This window comes from Mya arenaria, chromosome 2 (genome assembly GCF_026914265.1).
Source record: "Mya arenaria isolate MELC-2E11 chromosome 2, ASM2691426v1".
Taxonomy (NCBI): domain Eukaryota; kingdom Metazoa; phylum Mollusca; class Bivalvia; order Myida; family Myidae; genus Mya; species Mya arenaria.
Window position 1 is genome coordinate 18,642,132 of NC_069123.1, and position 22,322 is coordinate 18,664,453.

The window sequence follows — 22,322 nt, forward strand, 5'->3', positions numbered from 1 at the left end:
TGCCTGTGTGTAAGAAAAGTGAATACGTATCAAAAACACATTTCTTTCAACTTCCCTTAATCTATATTGTAAAGAAACCGTTTTGATGTCCGTGAATATTTAAACAATCGATATGAAACATGTTTTAATAAATAATTGTCAGCCAGACGAACGATAGTTAACAATTCTATTCGCTGCCTTTTTCATTTAGACTGGTCGCTGGTCAGACGCAGTGGTTATTTCCCTTTGTCAAAGGAAAGCACTGCACTTGAAAAATCGGTACATATTCACGCGCATACCTGTAGGAAATTTTAAAGATAAGAAACACAGAGTACAAGTCAGTGATTTATAGCCTATTTATTCATGCAGCCATTTTAGGTCATGTCAGCTAAAATTGTCCCGCAGTAATTTACTGCGCAATGACTAATTGGCTGCTATTCCATGTAATGGTACCAGGGTAGGGGATACATGTTTGATTCGATCTTTAACGTCATCCCTGGTTATTTCAATCACTTACCAGAGTATTAGAATGTTTAAGCATGTGCTCATACCCTCATTCAAAATATGATAACAAATATATTAATATCATGTGTACCATGACTAGTAAACAGATTTCTTTGGCGTTGCAACTTTTTGTAAGAAAACATGAATGTTTACAATTTACAGAATACTTTGAAGCCTGAGTTGATGATTTGCTTCTGCTTAACTTGATACAATTTATCATTGTATCTCTACAGTATCTCTACAGTAAAGAGTTATAAATAAATATAAATTATGTAGTAAATGCGCATTCAGTGTTCTTTTATGTACGACATTTGTTCGTAGCATCGTGTTACAGACTCGTACTTAACAAATATTGGTGTAGTTTAACCTTCAACATAACGATGTCATGTAAATCACATATCTCATCATCCAATCAGATAAAAACACGAGAATAGTCGGTCGATATACGCATGCGCACACTACTACCGGCCTCTTTGCCACGTTGAGTATACAACAGAACTTGTCTGTCAAATTGTGATTACATTTCATTTTCCAGAAATGAAAGTTTTAGCAATATTTCTGCTGGTAGCCGTTACCGGTATATTTGCAGGAGAGTACAAAGAGGAAAACAATGTACTTGTTTTGACAGATGATGACATTGCAGACGCTATAAATGAGTACAAATTCATCTTGGTCGAATTCTGTGAGTATTGTTTATTTTGACTATGGGGAAAGAAGTAACAAATTATTTTTGATGTTCTTTCGAACACTAGTTTTTTTTATCAAAACGGTTTTAAAGTTTGTTTAGATTTGCTTGTTAATTACTTAGTCCATGTCATATTTTTGCGGTAAAATTATGTTCTGTTATGCTGCATAACATATGCCCCAGTCAATTGTAGCCATAACATATGCCCCAGTCAATTGTAGCCATGCCCCCCCCACCCCCCAGGTCCGTTGATTAGCTGGGACACTGACTTTCGGTTCAGCCAAGTCCGGGTAAAATCTCGACGAACTGTTGTAAAATCCCGGCCAAAATGCCCCCGCACCCAAGGGACCATAGGTAAGGCACGCTATTTTTGGCGTCAGGACACAAAACCACTGCAATCACCCGGCACTGCGGGGCCATCTGGAAGGTAAAAACACAGCCCATATCCCTGGTATACCCCCGGACCTGGAGGGTGGGGGTACAATTGACTGGTGCATTAAATAAAGGTTACATTTTCTCCACACTTCAATATCAATGCTACAGTACATGATTTTTATTTATTTTTTTATCATATTTTATATATCTTATGATATTCCTGACCACAAAACTTAAAAGTTCTCAAGATGGGAATTGAAATTGCAAAGTTAAAACATGTTTGGTGTTTTGTTATTCAGATTCAAAAATTGCAATTATTCTTAATGTTTGTCTCAAATGTTCACCATATTGAGATAACGTCACACTTACAGGTCAAAGATCATAGGACTATATTCAACATAGAGTACACTCAACAAGTTAGACCCACTTTTCATATCCCATTGCAAAACAAAGACCCATCTGTCAGTGTTCTGTGGAGTTTGAATAATCGGCCCTCCGCCTAATGATTTTCAATCGCGTTGTTCCTTGGAGGGGTAAACTCAGCGAAATGTAGTGGAGACTCCCTAAGATCTCCATTAAAATTTTGTTTGAATATAAATGTCAAGCGTTTATGATGGCAACATTAAATGACTGTTGTTGTTTTTGTATGCCCTTTCAAGTTATTTTTCAGATTCTCTCCCAAGAAAATATGTGGTAAAAAACTTTAAAAAGTTTCATTTTGCATAAAGCTTTCTACTAAAATGCATTTCTGGACATGACTTTTTCTTTTGTTGAATACATTAACTCCAAAAAGAAATGTTACTATTTTAGGATAAACATTAAGAGACTGGGGTTAAACAAACGTTCAAAGTTCACAGTGTATGGTTTAAGGATTCTTGCCACATTTTCTGTTAAAAATTCACAAAAAAGTCACTAGCTAATTTGAACTTCAAATAATAAATATAATAATAAATATATGATTATTTGCTATTTATATAGTGCATGATCACAGGTCATGGTTCAGAATTCAAACAAGGAACTCGTGTTGATTTCAGTGAGGGGAAACAGTATTACCCCAAGAGAAAACCGCCTTCAGAGTGAGCGAGGGAAGTGGGTCTAATTCGTTGAGTGTACTGTATTGCCATGACGTGCATAGGGGTTGACATCAGTTGTTGTTTTTACAAAAACTACTGCTTGTCATTATTGTTTTTATGTACTGAATTATACTTATATATCTCTGAGAACTTGAAGCCTTATTTGTTTTCCCTGTTAGTATAGACAAATACAAGATTGTCTCACTGTCCCTAATATTTATTAAGTGAATTGTGAGAAACCTTACTTAAAATTAAGTAGACATATCAGATGGTTTCATGTTTGTCAGGATAAAACGGTAAGGTAATTCAATGCAACTCATTTGTTTTTCTCTACAAATGAAAGCTACCTGTACATCTGCTGAAATGTATATTTAGCAATATCATGATAATTACAACTGTAATCTATCAGCATGATGTTGTGTCTGGATTTTCTGTGATAGGCAGGTCGTGTTTGGAACTTCAGAATTTCTGTGACAGACTGTAAATTAACCATTTATTGAATTCCACTCTCGTTAAGAGTTGATAACATAAAAAGCAAGTTTAATTTTGTTAAATGTGGAGAGCAGATTATAAAGTATTAAAGAATATGAATAGACAATATGTCAAACAGATAAATGAAAGAAAGCACAAAAAATGAAATTTTTATCGCTATAATACACGTATATGACCCATTATTTTGTCTTATATTGATAGATAAAATAACTCCATTTGTGCTGCTCATTTTGAAACATTTATTTACTGACTGATAATTTCGCATTCATGACTTTTGAGGGTTTCTTATCTTCAATTGAGCAGTGTATTTTATACACTTCATTTCATATAATCTTATGTATTCAGTATCACAATGAGTCCCTGAGTGACTTATGTTTTTTCTCCATCGATTTCTTATTATTAATATTTTCCCCATAGATGCCCCATGGTGCGGACACTGTAAAGCCCTTACTCCAGAGTATGAGAAGGCTGCTAAGTTGCTCTCAGAAGAAGGGTCTGAGATCAAACTTGCCAAGGTCGATGCCACTGTACAACAGAAGTGTGCCACAAAATATGAGGTGCGCGGTTACCCAACTATAAAATTCTTCAGAAACGGCAAACCCATCGACTACAATGGTGAGTTTTAAAACAAGAATCAATGATTGAACTTGTACCAGGATCCCCTTGTTATTATCAGTAAAAACAATTTAGTTTTTTTCTCTCAAATGAATGCTTGTTAAGAATTGAAAAGTCAATATTGCTTTTAAATTAAAATAGATAGACTTTTTTACTAGCATTTAGAAGTTAGCGTCTTGTAGCTCTTAATAGGCTAACCATTTTTAGCTCGACTATTTGAAGAATAAGGAGAGCTATACTACTCACCCAAGCGTCGATGTCGGCGTCACATTCCAGTTAAGGTTTTGCATGTGACCACTTTTAAGTCAATACCTCAGGGAATACATCGTGTATTGCATTGAAACTTCACACACAGGGTCCCAACCATTTAACCTTCTTATTTAATCTAGTAACAGGGCTTCCATAAAGAATTTAACACTGGAAGTATGAACTTCCTGACCATCAATATTGGAAGTTTTTTACTGAAATTTGGAAGTTTCAGTTTCCCAGAATACAATTTCTTTTTTTTTTGCCAGTATTTTTTAAATAGTATGTTAAAAATATCTTCTTTTTTGCTATAACTTGCCAAATTCACAGATTTATGTTATAATAATTCATTTTATTTCAAGACTGATTGACTGAGCATAAAAGTAATATTGACACCAGGTTTTGATATTTTGAACTTCCAAGCTTTTGACTTGAGTTTTCTTCAAAATTATGTAAGTTTTTGTACTTCCAAGGAATTAAGTTTGGAAGTTTTAACCCATTTCTAGGGAGTAATATACATCCAAACTTCCTTTAATGGAACCCCTGCAAGTAAGGTAACTCTATCTTTCATATTATATAATTTTTGCCCCTTTATTATGCGACTTAGAAATTCTGGTTAAGGTCTTGCACGTTAGCACACATAGGATAATATCTCAGCAACTACTTGATGTACTGCATTGAGACTTTATACAATGGTATTCAACCACCCAACCTAATTGAATAACCAAGTTAGATAACTGTATTTTGCAAATGATTGCCCTTTATTATTAGACTTAAAAATTCTGGTTAAACTTTTGCATGTAACCACATTTATGTTAATATCTCAGCATATTATGTTTTGCATTGAAATCTAATCTAACAGTGATCCATGCATGTTTTGCCAAAACTTTTCAGTCCTTACACTGAAAAGCGTCGGAATAGTCGAGCGCGCTGTCTCTGTGAAAGCTCTTGTTATAGAAGTTCTAAGTGGTATCTCAAAAAAATAATAATTTGTGAATCTTCGTAACTGTACTTATAACTGTACGACTGGTAGGATCCGGTCATATTACTTAAGAAAGCAGCAAAAAGTGTTGTTTTGATTCTTGTTTTAAACATTTAAGACAGCAAGACGTTAATTATATCCCTTCAACATTGTTATAACACTTATAACTGTACGACTGGTAGGATCCGGTCATATTACTTAAGAAAGCAGCAAAAAGTGTTGTTTTGATTCGTGTTTTAAACATTTAAGACAGCAAGACGTTAATTATATCCCTTCAACATTGTTCTCTTTCCGGTAATATCAGTTTACTTTGTAAAATACCAAAAGGTCAATAACCGTTTAAAAACTTAACAAAATGTTCAAAGTTTAATGGTAGGAATTAGATGAATGAGTATAGTATAATGTTTAATGTAATTAAATGTTAATTAGATTCTTTATACATTCTTGGTACATGTATGCGGAAGGTGAATTAAACTTAAATCAACTAAATGTATTTTTTGTCGAGAAGAGCCTGAAGGGTTTCTACTTTGAAACTAAGGTTATGACAGTGATTTTCATTAATGTACATGTAAGTTTAGTGATGATGTGTCTTAGATCAAGTTTTTAGGTCTATGGAGGTTATATTTGCACTGAGGGAATACCGTAAATGAATGGGTATAAGACGATAGCAGGGTTTCCGCCAGGAATTTCATAAGGCATGTCGGAAGGGGAGGGTTTGGGAGGGGTGTCCTCCTTATATTTTCGTATCCAAAATGGTGCAATTTCCTGCATTTTAAACAAGTTTACAGTTATGTTCCTATGATTTAGAATTACCAACTCAAGTCCGATTAACATTAAAAATATTTGTGAAAAGGTTTAATGGTTTCTCTTCATTAATTATTGGTATTTCTCAAGTTTTCCGACAATACAATATCGACGGTATTGATCGACTCATGTTTCGTTTCGTTTAGTGCGGGTATTATTTATATTGACACCGTTGACGTCACAGCAAACCGTGTAAAGCAAGCTGCATGCTGGAACACAAAAGAGCCCGGAGCAAAGCGACTGCTCGTGGGTCTATTCGTATTTAAAGCTGCAACAGCTAATATTTTTAAAGTCGGGTCGGCTAAATAATACCTTAAAGGCAATGTAATGTGTATTTCCGATTTATTTATCTTTTTACTAAATAAATTAAAAGAACGATAAAATAATCAAAGTTTAATAATAAGCAACACAAAATATAACTTTACACTAAACTAAAGACGGGAACGCGACTCAATTACATACGACGACATAGCATAACCCTTGTTTATAATAACACCGATATCTTAACACGGTTCCCAATTACAATTTAATAATTTAATTGGTTAACAAACGCACTCGGAATTAAAAAACAAAATAAAACGACACATGATTTATGTTACCGAAATCAAATAACAACTTATTGTTTACTTTGCGTTCATAGATGATTCTAGGGATGAAGGTCGCAATTACGACAGTGGTGTTTTTCACCCATTCCTATTTGATAAAGAATAGGAGGAGTTTGGTTAATTGCACTGTTGAACCTCACCGACACGCCTTCATGCTGTCGTCGATCCTGAATGGCTGATACAAATGCCGTAATAGTCCCGACACGCCTTCTGGCTGTCAGTCAACCGTTGGAATCGCAACAAAACTGTGTATTGTCAAAACTGATGATTGTTTTGATAAAGGTTGTCGCTACGCGGATTAAAGCATGTCGGCATAATTAACGCGTGTCGGTAATTAGCCTTGCCAGCGGAAGGCACGTCGGGCCCGACAAGCCATAAAGGGCTGGGGGAAACCCTGGATAGGGGTATTAGACGCAGGCTGAAAAATCTGAGAAAGCAATCTATTTTTGGGGCTAAAGGATGCATAGAAAAAATGTCAAAATCTTCTGGCAATTTTGGCCACCATGTTTGTTGACAGTGACGAAAAAATACTTTTTCGTAAAAATGGCGATGGTTATCTTTAAAACCATTTGATAATACAAAGCAATATAGGTTTCATTTTTATTCGCTTCATGTTATATAAAACATAACAAATTATGACAATTTGTTGTCGGATGGCACTAAAAAAGTACCTTTTATGACGATTTGTAAGATTTCTTTCTGACAGTATATCGTAAACGATAACCTGTCGAGTATGAAAAGTTAAAATATGCAAAAACCTTATATTGTAGGGGTTTGTTTTGAAAATGTCAACACCTACAGAAAAGAATAAAGAACGTGGCAAAGTGCGAAAAAACAAGACCATTATTGCAACAGTTTGTAGTATTGGTATGTTAAACAGGTTAAAGGCAGTGCAAGTTTTTCACACCTTATCGTACAACTGACAAAAAATATTTTGACAGTGCACAACTTTGCTTCTTTATATGCATGTTTAATTATTGTTATATTCAAAATAATATTGAATAATTTTAATCATACAATATTTTTTTACATTATAAACGTCTTACGATATAACGTATCCCGATCTTCCAACTTCCATCTTCGATTGATATGACGCGAGTAACCTCCCTTTCTACATACATCTAAACAAACGCTAGGCCTGAAATCGACCTCAGAAAAAAAGTTCAAAAGCTTGTTTTTGTGTCGCCTGAAAGACGACATATAGGGGTTACTTTTGTCGGCGTCGGTGGCGGCAGCGGCGTCCGCGTCCCATTTTCGCTTGTCCGGGTTTTATCTCCTAAACTATTAGTGGTATCAACTTGAAACTTCATATGTAGATAGATCTAATTGAGGGCAAGTGCAGTGCACAAGAAATGTTACTCTTGCTTCCATATTTTTAGAGTTATTGCCCTTTGTTATTTTTCATGCTTAAGTTTTGTCCGGGGCATATCTTGTAGAATATAAGAGTTATCAACTTGAAACTTCATATGTAGATAGATCTCATAGAGGGCAAGTGCAGTGCACAATAACAGTAACTCTTGCTTTCTTAGTTTTAAAGTTATTGCCCTTTGTTAATTTTCATGCTTAAAGTTTTGTCCATGGCATATCTCGTAAACTATAGGAGGTATCAACCTGAAACTTATTCCGTAGGTATATCTGATTTAGGGAAAGTGCAGTTTACAAGAACCGTAACTCTTGCATCTATAAGTTTAGAGTTATTGCCCTTTGTTAATTTTCAAGCTTAAATTTTGTCTGGGGCATTTCTCAAAAACTATAACGAGTTATCAACTTGAAACTTTATAGATAGATACTTCAGTTCAAATGCCACCTACACTTGAAAGTTAAATGGCAACATCATTGTCTATAAATGAATTAAATGCCAATCTAACAGCTATAGTGTCGACAGTAAATAATTCGTCAGGCAACACATCCGACTCGCGAGAGTTCTAGTTGGTTATTAGACGCAGGCATTTTTTTACATCGAAATTTGAGGGAAAAAAGTGCGTCAAATACCCAGTCATTTACGGTAATACAATCCTAGTTAACCAGGTTTCCCACTTAGTGGGTTGACATATCTTGACCAAACTTGGTCTATAGGAAGAGTTTATGGGTACCTTTCATGGGATTGCCTTTGGGGTCCCTAGGGTTAAGGTCAAGATCACTGTTACCAAAAATAAAAATAAACTGTTAAAACTGAATAACTTTAGTTAGGGATGACATATCTTGACTAAACTTGGTTTATAGGAAGAGTTTATGGAGACCTTTCATGGGATTGCGTTTGGGGTCCCTAGGTTCAAGGTCTAGGTCACTGTGACTAAAAAAATTGAAAAACAGTTGAAACTGAATAACTTTAGTTAGGATGGACATATCTTGACTAAACTTGGTCTATAGGAAAGGTTTATGGATACCTTTCATGGGATTGCGTTTGGGGTACCTAGGGTCAAGGTCAAGGTCACTGTTACTAGAAATAGAAAAACGGTTGAAACTGAATAACTTTAGTTAGGGATGACATGTCTTGACCAAACTTGGTCTATATGAAGAGTTTGTAGATACCTTTCATGGGATTGCGTTTGGGGTCCCTAGGGTCAAGGTCACTGTAACTAAAAAAAGAAAAAACGGTTGAAACTGAATAACTTTAGTCATGGTCCACATATCTTGACCAAACTTGGTCTATAGGAAGAGTTTATAGAAACTTACATGGGATTGCGTTCGGGGTACCTAGAGTCAAGGTCACTGTTACTAAAAATAGAAAAACGGTTGAAACTGAATAACTTTAGTCAGGGTCCACATATCTTGACAAAACTTGGTCTATAGGAAGAGTTTATAGATACTTTCATGGGATTGCGTTTGGGGTCAAGGTCAAGGTCAGTGTTACTAAAAATAGAAAAATAGTTGAAACTAAATAACTTTAGTCAGAGTTAGTTTGGAATGGAATAGCAGAACCAACAGTGTGAACTTAGTTACCTCCCATGCTAAATAATGCCGAATAAAATATTTCTGATTTTTAATTAATTTTGGCTTGACATGTACAGTCATGTATTTGGGGTTTCTATCTTACTTTCTGCTTTACAGTTTGAATTATGGTTTCACATGTTTCCCATGGGAACACCTTACTTTGAGGTTCTGGAAACCTAACCCCTACATGAAATCTGGTGTCCTGGCAATTCTTGGACACCATTAGTGTCGAACCCTGACAATCCATGAAGAGATCTGAACTGCCTGAATGATTGTATTATTTGACAGCTGGGAGAACTGGTGCTGACATTGCCAACTGGCTGAATTATTGTATAATTATTTGACAACTGGTAGAACTGGTGCTGACATTGCCGACTGGCTGAATTATTGTATAATTATTTGACAGCTGGGAAAACTGGTGCTGACATTGCCAACTGGCTGAATTATTGTATAATTATTTGACAGCTGCTATAGAACTGGTGCTGACATTGCCAACTGGCTGAATTATTGTATAATTATTTGACAGCTGGTAGAACTGGTGCTGACATTGCCAACTGGCTGAATTATTGTATAATTATTTGACAGCTGGGAGAACTGGTGCTGACATTGCCAACTGGCTGAATTATTGTATAATTTTTTGACAACTGGTAGAACTGGTGCTGACATTGCCAAATGGCTGAATTATTGTATAATTATTTGACAGCTGGTAGAACTGGTGCTGACATTGCCAACTGGCTGAATTATTGTATGATTATTTGACATCTGGGAGAATAGGTGCTGACATTGCCAACTGGCTGAATTATTGTATAATTATTTGACAGCTGGTAGAACTGGTGCTGACATTGCCAACTGGCTGAATTATTGTATGATTATTTGACATCTGGGAGAATAGGTGCTGACATTGCCAACTGGCTGAATTATTGTATAATTATTTGACAACTGGTAGAACTGGTGCTGACATTGCCGACTGGCTGAATTATTGTATAATTATTTGACAGCTGGGAGAACTGGTGCTGACATTGCCAACTGGCTGAATTATTGTATAATTATTTGACAGCTGGTAGAACTGGTGCTGACATCACCAAATGGCTGAATTATTGTATAATTATTTGACAGCTGGTAGAACTGGTGCTGACATTGCCAACTGGCTGAAGAAGAAGACAGGACCAGCAGCAGTAACATTGGGCAAGGTGGAAGAGGCTAACAAGATGATTGAGAAGGATGATGTTGTCATCATTGGATTCTTCAAGGTCAGTCATGTAAAATAGCTGAGGGATTATAAGAAATTGAAATTCAACTTCTACTGTTGAATCTAGATAAGCCTTGGGATGGGCCCAGCAAAATTAATATTTTTTTCTCCAAATATATATCTTCAACTTAGAATAAGAGTTTGAAAAATCGATTGTTTATTATTATGCCCCCCTTCGAAGAAGAGGGGTATATTGCTTTGCACAGGCATGTCGGTCGGCCGTTGGTAGACCAAAGCTTGTCCGAGTGATAACTCAACAATTCCTGGACGTTTGGTCATCAAACTTCACATGAAGGTTGGGCCTGACCAGTAGATGACCCCTATTGATTTTGGGGGTCATCGGGTCAAAGGTCAAGGTCACAGTGACCTTTAATGGTATAATAATTTTAAAGCTTGTCCGAGTGATAACTCAACATTGCCTGAGGTTGGGCCTGACCAGTAGCTGACCCTTATTGTTTTTTGGGCTCAATGGGTCAAAGGTCAATGTCACAGTGACCTTGAATGGTAAAAGGTTGTTCGAGTGATAACTCAACAATGCCTGCACCCATGGCTCTCAAACTTGACTTGGAGGTTGGGCCTGACCAGTAGATGACCCCTATTGTTTTTGGGGGTCATTGGGCCAAAGGTCAAGGTCACAGTGACCTTGAATGGTAAAAGGTTGTCTGATTGATAACTCAACAATGCCTGCATCCATGGCCCTCAAATTTGACTTGGAGAATTGGCCTGACCAGGAGATGACCCCTATGGTTTTGGGGGGTCATCTGGCCAAAGGTCAAGGTCACAGTGACCTGGAATGGTAAAAGGTTGTCCGAGTGATAACTCGACAATGCCTGCACCCATGGCCCTCAAACTTGACTTGGAGGTTGGGCCTGGCCAGAAGATGGTCCCTGTTGATTTAAGGGGTCATTGGGCCAAAGGTCAAGGTCACAGTGACCTGGAATGGTAAAAGGTTATCTGAGTGATAACTTGACAATGGCTGTACCCATGGCCCTCAAACTTGATTTGGAGATTGAGCCTGGCCAGAAGATTGTCCCTATTAATTTTAGGGGTCATCTGGCCAAAGGTCAAGGTCACAGTGACCTTAAATGATAAAAGGTTGTCCAAGTGATAACTCAACAATGCCTGCACCCATGGCCCTCAAACTTGATATGGAGGTTGGGCTTGACCAGTAGATGACCCCTATTGATTTTAGGGGTCAAAGGTCAAGGTCACAGTGACCTTGAAAGCAAACTCGACAATTCTTGGACCTATGGTCATCAAACTTGACATGAAGGTTGGGCCTGCCCAGTAGATGACCCCTATCGACTTTGGGGGTCATCAGGCCAAGGTCAATGTCACAGTAACCTTTAACGCAAAAAGGTTAAAAAATCTTCCCCCACCGATATCTCAACAATGCCTGAACCTATGATCATTAAACTTGACATGGATGTTAAGCCTGACCAGTAGATCACCCTTATTGATTTTAGGATTCATAGAGCCAAAGGTCAAGGTCACAGTGATCTTGAATGGTAAAAGGTTGTCCGAGTGATAACTCAACAATGCCTGAACCCATGGCCTTCAAACTTGACTTGGAGTTGCATCTGACTTGTAGATGACCCCTTATGATTTAAGGGGTCATCGGGTCAAAGGTCAAGGTCACAGTGACCTTGAACGAAAAAAACTTGTCTTGTGATAACTTGACAATGCCTGCACCCATGGCCCTCAAACTTGACATTTAGGTTTCTGGTGACCAGCTGATGACTGGATTTTGAGTTCATAGAGTCAAAGGTCATGACGGTCATAACACACTTTATCCTCACACTTTAATGGTCATAATCTTAAAACAGCAACAAATCAGCTGTCATTTCGGTCCATGCATATTTCATTCAATTGTCCATATAATCCTGACAACATGGCGCTCAGGGGGGGCATAATGTTTGACAAACATCTCTTGGTTTTTTTGAAAGGATGGCCCCATTGTGTTTGTGTATGTCCAGGTCCCCCCTTGTGGTTAATAAGATTAACCTTCCTGTTTAAATCCCCCAGGATTCTGAGAGTGATGGAGCCAAGGTGTTCACCGAAGTGGCCTCCAGTGTTGACGACCTTCCATTCGCTATCGCTTCAGAGGACGCACTCTTTAAGGAGTTCCAGATGGAAGTGGATGGGGTCATGCTCTACAAGAAGGTACATGTATATTAATAAAATTTAGAAATCTGGAAGGTTTCAGTATTTCATAATAAAGTATAATACTTTATTTGACAAAGAATTTGTAATTGGGACCTCTAAATTTTGGCATTAGAATTGAATTGTTCGAAAAAGTGCTGTCTGTTTAAAGGTTTTGCGCACTAACAGTGGGATTATTTCTTGGAAAGACTTAAGTATACATACATTGGCAATCTGTCTTTCAGTTAAGATTGAAAACATGTGCAAAGATATAAGTGTATAATTATGCTAATTCCAACTTCTGTTCCAGTTTGATGAAGGCAAGAACAGGTTTGAGGGAGAACTGACTGCCGAGAACCTGAAAACTTTCATTTCTGGAAACCAGTTGCCCCTTGTCATTGAATTCACTCAGGATGTAAGTACAAATAAGAATAGGTCTAGGATGTAAGTACTAGTAAGTATAGGTCTGGTGTCAGTGAGTATTTGGTTTTAGATATTTTGAGTATTAAATAATTTCCATTTCCACGAAGAAAGTAATTTCCACTTTTGTGAAAATAAACTTTTCTCGTCCACTTACCATTAAAGATTTTTATGTTTTTTCATATTGAACCTTGTTTACAAGGTAAAAGTTTATTCAACATAATTTTTAAATGTCCTGTTACTGATATCAATTTCAAGAAATGCTAACTATCGGAATGCACATTACAGAGTGCCCAGAAGATCTTCGGTGGAGATGTGAAGACCCACATTCTCCTGTTTACAGACAATGTTGATGCTGACAGTGAAAATATGCTCGCATACAAGGAAACTGCTGCTGGCTTCAGGGGCAAAGTAATTATTCCTTTTTGGTTAATAACATCCGTGTCTGATTTTCTCCCTTTGATTAGTTTGTATCAATGTATATCATAGATATTGATTCACTCCTTATAGATCACACCTAAGACTGTTTTATCTTGGGAACAATTTCTAGTAAGCCTATATTAAAGGATATGACATTAATATAGAGCTTTTGTAAGTATCAAAGCCAAAGTTCCCTTTTAATGGAAAGCAAATATCTATATCATCCCTTAGTAGGTTAAATGTACCCCAATTGAGTTCGGATGCAGTGGAAAGCTCAAGAGAAAAACACCCTAGCTGTATTAGTTACATGCATTTCAAACTCATACATTATTGTTCTTATCTGTCCTGGTAAATCATTGATCTACTTCCACCACAGGTTTTGTTTATCTACATCAACATCAATGATGAGGATAATGGTCGAATTTTGGAATTCTTCGGCCTGAAGAAGGAGGAGTGCCCTGCCGTTAGACTTATCAGACTGGAGGAGGATATGACTAAGTTCAAGCCAGAGTCTGATGACCTCTCTGCCAAATACCTCAAACAGTTTGTCAGTGACGTTCTAGATGGAACACTCAAGGTAAACACAATTGGGTATACTTAAAAAATGTAACAACTCAATTCACATTATATTATATGTTAAAAAGCAGATAATTTATGTCTTAGTTTTCACATCAAAGTAAAAAAAAATATTGGTATAATGGTTTTTGATCTGTTTGCTGATGCTAGTGTGTATTTTGTGATCTTTTGGTTTCGTGTTGAAACTCTTTGTTCAAGATTAAAGTTCAAAAAGGGTGGAAGCCGCATACCACATTATGCAATATAACCAGAAACTTCATGTGAATTAAGTCCGACTTTTGCATGCAATTGGGCAAACCTTTTGTGAATAGTGAGTAATAGAAGACAAAACTACCAATAACTTGATGTTCTCAATATGTCCAAGAGTCGAGCCCATGAGTCAAGCCCATGTTTTCTAATATACCATCAAGTGGCATTTCTGACCTAGCACCCTGCCCTTTTCAAATCCTGATTGGAGCACTGAATGTATAAACTATCCCATAGCCTACACATACTTTTCAATCTCTACTACATGCGCATATCAGCCTGTGATGTAGTGGAAGATTTTTTTATAATTAAGCTCTCGAAATATTTTGTATAAAATCCTATGAATATAAATTATTTTAGGCTCATCTGATGTCCGAGGAGGTTCCTGAGGACTGGGACGCCAAGGCAGTCAAGATTCTTGTGAGCAAAAACTTTGACGAGGTGGCCAAAAATAAGGACAAGGATGTCCTTGTTGAATTTTGTAGGTATCGTTTCAGGGCTTTTTCACCTATTCTATCAGAGACTGAACTACCCATTGAAAAAAAAGTTTTGTTTTTTTTTAAATTTTTTAGTTATTTTTTCCCCCCAAATTATTGTTAATAATAATCATCATGAAACCACTATACTGATTTCATAGTTGTGTTTGTTTAGCTTCAATTAATAAAGCTCAAAGGTTTAAGTACATCAATTTTCCCAATTGAAAGTTTAAATTTTTCCAAAATGAAAAGTCCAGGTCTCTTCTTAGTATTTCCTAAAAAAGCCCTGCATTTGCATGTACTTGTCACTATGAATGTGATTGTTGTGTCGCCTGAAAAGACGACATATAGGGGTTACTTTTGTCGGGGGCGTCCGCGTCCCATTTTCGCTTGTCCGGGGTATATCTCCTAAACTATTAGTGGTATCAACTTGAAACTTCATATGTACATAGATCTAATTGAGGGCAAGTGCAGTACACAATAACAGTAACTCTTGCTTTCTTAGTTTTAAAATTATTGCCCTTTGTTAATTTTCATGCTTAAAGTTTTGTCCGGGGCATATCTTGAAGAATATAAGAGGTATCAACTTGAAACTTCATAGCTAGATAGATCTCATTGAGGGCAAGTGCAGTGCACAATAACAGTAACTCTTGCTTTCTTAGTTTTAAAGTTATTGCCCTTTGTTAATTTTCATGCTTAAAGTTTTGTCCGGGGCATATCTTGAAGAATATAAGAGGTATCAACTTGAAACTTCATAGCTAGATATATCTCATTGAGGGCAAGTGCAGTGCACAATAACAGTAACACTTGCTTTCTTAGTTTTAAAGTTATTGCCCTTTGTTAATTTTCATGCTTAAAGTTTTGTCCGGGGCATATCTTGAAGAATATAAGAGGTATCAACTTGAAACTTCATAGCTAGATAGATCTCATTGAGGGCAAGTGCAGTGCTCAAGAACTGTTACTCTTGCTGCCATATTTTTAGAGTTATTGCCCTTTGTTAATTTTCTTGCTTAGGTTTTGTCCGTGGCATATCTCGTAAACTATAGGAGGTTTCAACCTGAAACTTATTCCGTAGGTATATCTGATTGAGGGTTCAAATGCCACCTACACTTGAAAGTTAAATGGCAACATCATTGTCTATAAATGAATAAAATGCCAATCTAACAGCTATAATGTCGACAGTAAATAATTTGTCAGGCGACACATCCGACTCGCGGAGTTCTAGTTTATTTCAAATATATGAGTGTTTTTTTTATTTATTTATTGATAAAATGCTAACATGTAAAATATAGTGGTATGTGTAAATACAGTCATATTTATGTGATGGAGGTCTACTGTTTATGTAAATAGTTTTAGTTTCTTCCAGTCAAAAAGTCCTGTTATATGCATGTACATTTTCACATCCATGATTTTTTAATAATATTACTCTCAACTTTATTTCGGACCAAAAGGCATATCAATTATTCCATTTCCTTTTTAGACGCTCCCTGGTGTGGACACTGCAAACAGCTGGCTCCCATATGGGACCAGCTGGGAGAGAAATTCCAGGACAATGAGAATATTGTTGTCGCCAAGATGGACTCCACTGCCAATGAGCTGGAAGATGTAAAGGTTCAGAGCTTCCCCACCATCAAATGTTTCCCGAAAAATGGAGCTGATGTAAGTTTCTTGATTCAATATTTAAAAAGCTACAAATAATGGCAACCTACCAACTGATGTTTTGGTGGCATGAAATTGATGGCTGTGTTTAATATAATACTTTAATATTTTTGTCCTTAAAGGGACTGTACACTAGATTGGACCCAAAATTATTTTTTTCCTGTCACAAATCTCAGGTCAATTATTTAATAGAATGTGTTTGCCTTGATATCATAATTGTAAAAAAAAGTACCAAAATGTAACAAAAAATTGTGTAGGAGATCAGGTTCAAACCTGTGTCGCCAAAATTGCAGTCCAGCGTCGTATCCCCTGGGCTACGGCAGCTTACTCTAATCGGTAGACATAATTAAACTATCCACCTAACTCTGTAATATCACGTGATAACACCGACTAGCCAATCACGCATAAGAAATGAATTCTACTAGATAGGCATACCCAGTAATCTTTTTTTTATGGAAAAATACGAAATAACTGCTAAACCTAAATAAACTGTAAACTATGTGGTACTTCAGTTTAATAGTAAGTTTCAATGTATTGTACACATTAATTCCTAGTTTGACTATTTTCGACTATTTTCTTTTTTTCTTGCAAATTGATCATCTGGTGCACAGTTGCTTTAATCCTTAGTGATTAAGTGTATCCTTAATAAGCAAGACTTATTTTATTCTTAGAAATAAAATCAGTTTATCAGGTAAACCCTATTTCAGGTTGTTGACTACAATGGTGACAGAACTCTTGATGGATTCAGCAAATTCCTTGAATCAGGCTGCAGCAAAGATGCAGCGGGAGTGGAGGAAGAGGAGGTGTGTATAAATAGTGTATGAGAATAAGAGGACTCAAAATCAGTGCTTTCCCTTGACTAATGTGGTGTATTGAATAAACAATCTAAACAAACCAGATAGGTAGTTTACTGACTCTAGCTTACTAGCAGCTCTCAACAACGGGGGGAATGCTCATTTAAATCCCTTGACTAAATAAGTGTTTTAAAAAAAAATCGAAAGTATTGACATACCAGTGATGTCGTCCTGGTAGATGGCACTGTTGGCCATGTCATCCCAAAACCTGAACGTTTGTCCACATCTTAAAAATGTTTGGAAGTGTTCACATGAAACAGTATTGTCTGTGCACAGATGTTCAATAACATAGAGTAGAATGGCCCATCATGTTCACTAAAGAAATAGTCCCCACCACTGAATTGAAGGTTTTGATGGAGGGATATTGTTTCGGCTTTGTCATTTAATGAAAAAAACACACTCAAATTTGTCTGTCTGGAGCCATTACATTGTAATTGATAATTAATAATGGCCCCAGACAGACAAATTTGAGTTATACCCATTCGACCAACTTCAATAAATGGTGATGATCAATCATCATGTTTTGTAGTTGGTCTAATGGAAATAACCATAGTGCTGTTGTGAAAATTCGTCTTGATCAGGGAATGTACACAAGGGTTATAGGTTTTAAATGAATGGGTTGGGGACACTAAAATTTGTTTGTCCAGGGGCCGTATTCAATAAGCATCTTAGTGAATATTTTCAACTTGGTGCAAATTTTGTAATTTTTGACATCCATTATTTTGAATACCCGCTTCTTTTCATCAGATTTATTCATATGCATATATTGTTTAGACCATTTTCTTGTTTATTTTCATATTTTAACATTGTTCGTTTTCTTAAAATTAGAAAAAAAGGTTATTTTTCACTAAGTTGAAAATTGTTACTAAGATGTTGTTGGAATGGCACCTAATTTGGTGAAAATGACACTGACTTGATTTTGGCATAACTTAAAAATTCATATAAGTTAGCATGCGGATAGAGGGCCATTAAGGAGTTGTTATTATCATTTTAAAGTTATTGTTAGACAAAAGATGTAGTTTCTATTGCATATAAAAAGAGTGATAAAACCACTAACTGGATTTTGAACTCAAACTATGAAATACTACATTCATGAAACTTGTTTTGCCCAAATAAATCCACTGGTAAACTAGGCATTCTTTTTTCAGATAAAACATGTTTGCTTTGGCAATAAAATAATAAAAAAAATCATTTCTTTACTTTATCTTAGCTTAACTCAAAAAGTATTAAAGCTTCATTCATGAAACTATATGGTGTTGAATTGGACTGGAAAATTATGCATGTCCATTTATTTTTGTCAGACATAACAGGTGGTTTCTATGACAGCAAAAGTTTTGGGAATGTCTCGATACATTCTGAAAAATGGATCCTGTCCATAACTAAAAACGTATGCAAGTTAGGTATATAAAAGTTTGTGACAAGAGGTTACAAGCCGAAATGTATAGTATGCACATCATTTAGAAATATTGTCATATGTGGACAAAACTGCTTCAGTACCATTGTATTGCTAGCAATACTCACTGACTCATTATACCCCCACAAACGAAGTTTGAGGGGGTATATAGGAGTGAGCTTGTCGGTCGGTCTGTCGGTTTTCATGGTTTCCGGACGATAACTCATGAAAGGCTTGACAGATTTGAACGATTTTTGGTACACAGGTGTAACATCAGAAGATACAGGTCAAGTTCGATATTGGGGCTGGTGGGGCCAAGGTCAAGGTCACTGTTACTAAAAATAGAAAAAGGGTTTCCAGGCGATAACTCATGAAAGGCTAAACAGATTTGAACAATTTTTGATACACAGGTGTAACATCAGAAGATACAGGTTAAGTTCAATATTGGGGCTGGTGGGGCCAAGGTCAAGGTCACTGTAACTAAAAATAGAAAAACAGTTTCTGGACGATAACTCGTGAAAGGCTAGACAGATTTGAACACTTTTTGGTACACAGGTGTAACATCAGAAGATACAGTTTGGTACACAGGTGTAACATCAGAAGATATAGGTCAAGTTCGATATTGGGGCTGGTGGGGCCAAGGTCAAGGTCACTCTTACTTATAATAGAAAAACGGTTTCCGGACGATAAATCATGAAAGGCTTGACAGATTTGAACAATTTTTGGTACACAGGTGTAACATCAGAAGATACAGGTCAAGTTCGATATTGGGGCTGGTTGGGCCAAGGTCAAGGTCACTGTTACTAAAAATAGAAAAAACGGTTTCCGGACGATAACTCATGAAAGGCTAGACAGATTTGAACAATTTTTGGTACACAGGTGTAACATCAGAAGATACAGGTCAAGTTCGATATTGGGGCTGGTTGGGCCAAAGTCAAGGTCACTGTTACTAAAAATAGAAAAACGGTTTCCAGACGATAAATCATGAAAGGCTTGACAGATTTGAACAATTTTTGGTACACAGGTGTAACATCAGAAGATACAGGGCAAGTTCGATATGGGGCTGGTGGGGCCAAGGTCCATGTCACTGTTACTAAAAATAGAAAAACGGTTTACGGACGATAACTCATGAAAGGCTAGACAGATTTGAACAATTTTTGGTACACAGGTGTAACATCAGAAGATACAGGTCATGTTCGATATTGGGGCCAAGGTCAAGGTCACTGTTACTAAAAATAGAAAAACGGTTTTCGGACGATAACTCATGAAAGGCTAGTGTTTCTTGTCAGCAGTGTAACTTCTAAATTACCCAACAGATTTAAATAAAACAATACATGCATGATAAAAGAAGATGCAGTGTGCAGTAACCTTGGAGTTATGGCCTCTTTTCAAAGGAATGGTTTGCCATTCCTGTGTCCAGGCGGCATTTGGGGGTATTCGTCACTCCTGTGACAGCTCTAGTTGAGAATAATTAATTAGCTTTGGGATTCCTTTGCATTCTTTGTAAATGTTTTTTTTTATTGTTCACCATTCCAGGATGAGGATGAAGAGGAGGAGGAGGAGGGGGAAGACGGCGGAGATACCCATGACGAGCTGTAAACAAACCCACACTGCATTGTCAGCTGTCCATCAATGTCATATCAGTCATCAACCAACACTAGGACACACGCACTTGCCAATTTACAGTCAAAGCACAGAATGCTGTAAATTTGATGGAAATTTTATTGGTTTTTGAAGTTTGGTCTAGTTGTATTTTTTCAAGGTGATTTGTTTAATGTGTTGTTGTTTTGATCTTAATGGGTGCAGTTAAATATTGATTAAACTTAAGGAAGAACTAATGTCAATTAAGAAAAGTGCCTGATATGTTGAGATTATGAGAAAGGTGTGCTCAATTGTTTCTTACAGTTTTGTGAATTAAATTTCACAGGTTTATGAGCCCAATACTTGTACAGAATAATTTCCAAAGCAATGTAGCATAATAAGTGGTTATAAGACAATATTATTAAGACAAAGACTTATGATTTATAACTTAGAAAATTGTAAAATATAGTTATTTTCATTGTGTAAAGTTTGAAAGAAATGATATAAAACTTCAAAATCATTCATCTTGTAATAATTTCACATTATTTTACATAGTTGTGACTGAATGATATTAAGTGGTTGTGTTTTGTATGTCTTAAGAACAACATGGTTTGACAGTGAAAGTAATTATTTGTTTGTTTTCATATGCAAGCAATGTTTCATAGGAAAATAATGCATATTTTGAAAGGTGTAAATGTTCTTCCATTTTCTGAGGATATTTTTTTGTGGGCATGGGTTTTACTAGTCGTTTTCTTTTTCTTGTCGTTTTAATATCTTGGTTATGATTATTTTATTGTTACACATTTTCTGTTCACTGATTAACTCATGAATTGAGTTTTTTAAACCTTTGTAACAAGTATATAGATTAAAGGTGTTATATTCAACATGTACATTGATGCTGTGCATATTTTTTTTGCTGACTAGATTGCAATAGTATAAAAATAGGTTTTTATTACATTGATTAAGTGATTGTCAGATATTGTTCTCAATGCCATTTAAGTTACTACCATTTTATTTCATTGTTAAGAGATATTTTTGTTATTTGCATTTAACTTTCATACATACATATTGTAGTTTACAATGTAGTGCTTCACTATTCAAAACCATTACTCTGGTTAATCTGTGTTAATGTGTTTCTTACATATGTTCATCTAGGATATTTAATTATGATTTGACAAATGTAAGTATATGCATTGGCATTTACAACAGACAGTTAGATACTAGTTAAGTCTCGGAATTGATGCCATGTTTATAATCTCATTTTGAATATGACTTTGCATATATGGTGCTGCCACAGCTGAATTCCTTACAGTTATTGGTAGTTAATTAATGAGTTGCAATGTAAAACTTTGATACATAGCCAAACTGTAACTGATTCCTCTAATATTTGTGATGGCAATTGAATTTTCTATATATGGTATATATGTTAGCATTCCAGTATGCTCTTGTGTTTTAATTTCTAATATTGTATACATCGCATAACATCTTTGAATGATTGATTGTAAGAAATTGGCGAGAACATCAAAACAATTTGACGATAGTTGTGCTTGCTGATTGTCAAGAACAGTGTCCTACTAGTAAAAGCACATGTTTTTTGTTTGTGTTGTGTTCATATTGAACTAGTACTTGTGTATAGGACGTTCACAGCAGATATTGCTGGTAAAGCAATATAAGTTTTAGTGTTAAGAAGTAAAGAGGAGTACTATATTTATTAAAAACCATCAGAAATTTAGGAGACCGAATAAACAAATAAAATATGAATTGGTGTTGTTTGTTTAGTCCATTATTGGGTTTCAGTGTATGTTGTGACTTCTAAAAGCCTCAGTCATTCCTTTGAAAGTATTGGTCAATTTTATTTTATAGTCCAATGACGATTTTGAGATTATAAACATCAGATAAAGATAAGTATAGAATGGTTGCCTGTTGGTCCCTATAGGATGGTCTTCCTGTTGTTGGTTCCTACAGGATGGTCGGCCTTATTGTTGGTCCCTACAGAATGGTCTGCCTGTTGT

At 36.1% G+C, this 22,322-nt stretch overlaps 1 protein-coding gene across 1 annotated transcript; it reads left to right on the top strand.

The window, feature by feature from the left end:
• The first annotated feature begins 939 nt into the window (after positions 1 to 939).
• Positions 940 to 22,071, top strand: LOC128205332 (protein disulfide-isomerase-like). Its single transcript, XM_052906894.1, has 11 exons — positions 940 to 1,165; positions 3,526 to 3,723; positions 10,411 to 10,544; positions 12,569 to 12,706; positions 12,996 to 13,100; positions 13,394 to 13,516; positions 13,902 to 14,102; positions 14,708 to 14,828; positions 16,304 to 16,482; positions 17,190 to 17,285; positions 20,266 to 22,071. The coding sequence occupies exons 1-11, from the start codon at positions 1,021 to 1,023 to the stop codon at positions 20,326 to 20,328; spliced, it is 1,503 nt and encodes a 500-aa protein (XP_052762854.1). The 5' UTR covers positions 940 to 1,020; the 3' UTR covers positions 20,329 to 22,071.
• Positions 22,072 to 22,322: the final 251 nt, after the last annotated feature.

Bases quoted from the DNA above. Each gene is read 5' to 3' on its own strand.
- LOC128205332 (XM_052906894.1), top strand. From the start codon at position 1,021: ATGAAAGTTTTAGCAATATTTCTGCTGGTAGCCGTTACCGGTATATTT. The intron at 1,166-3,525 runs GTGAGTATTGTT...TTTTCCCCATAG, and splicing joins ATTCATCTTGGTCGAATTCT to ATGCCCCATGGTGCGGACAC. The intron at 12,707-12,995 runs GTACATGTATAT...CTTCTGTTCCAG, and splicing joins GGGTCATGCTCTACAAGAAG to TTTGATGAAGGCAAGAACAG.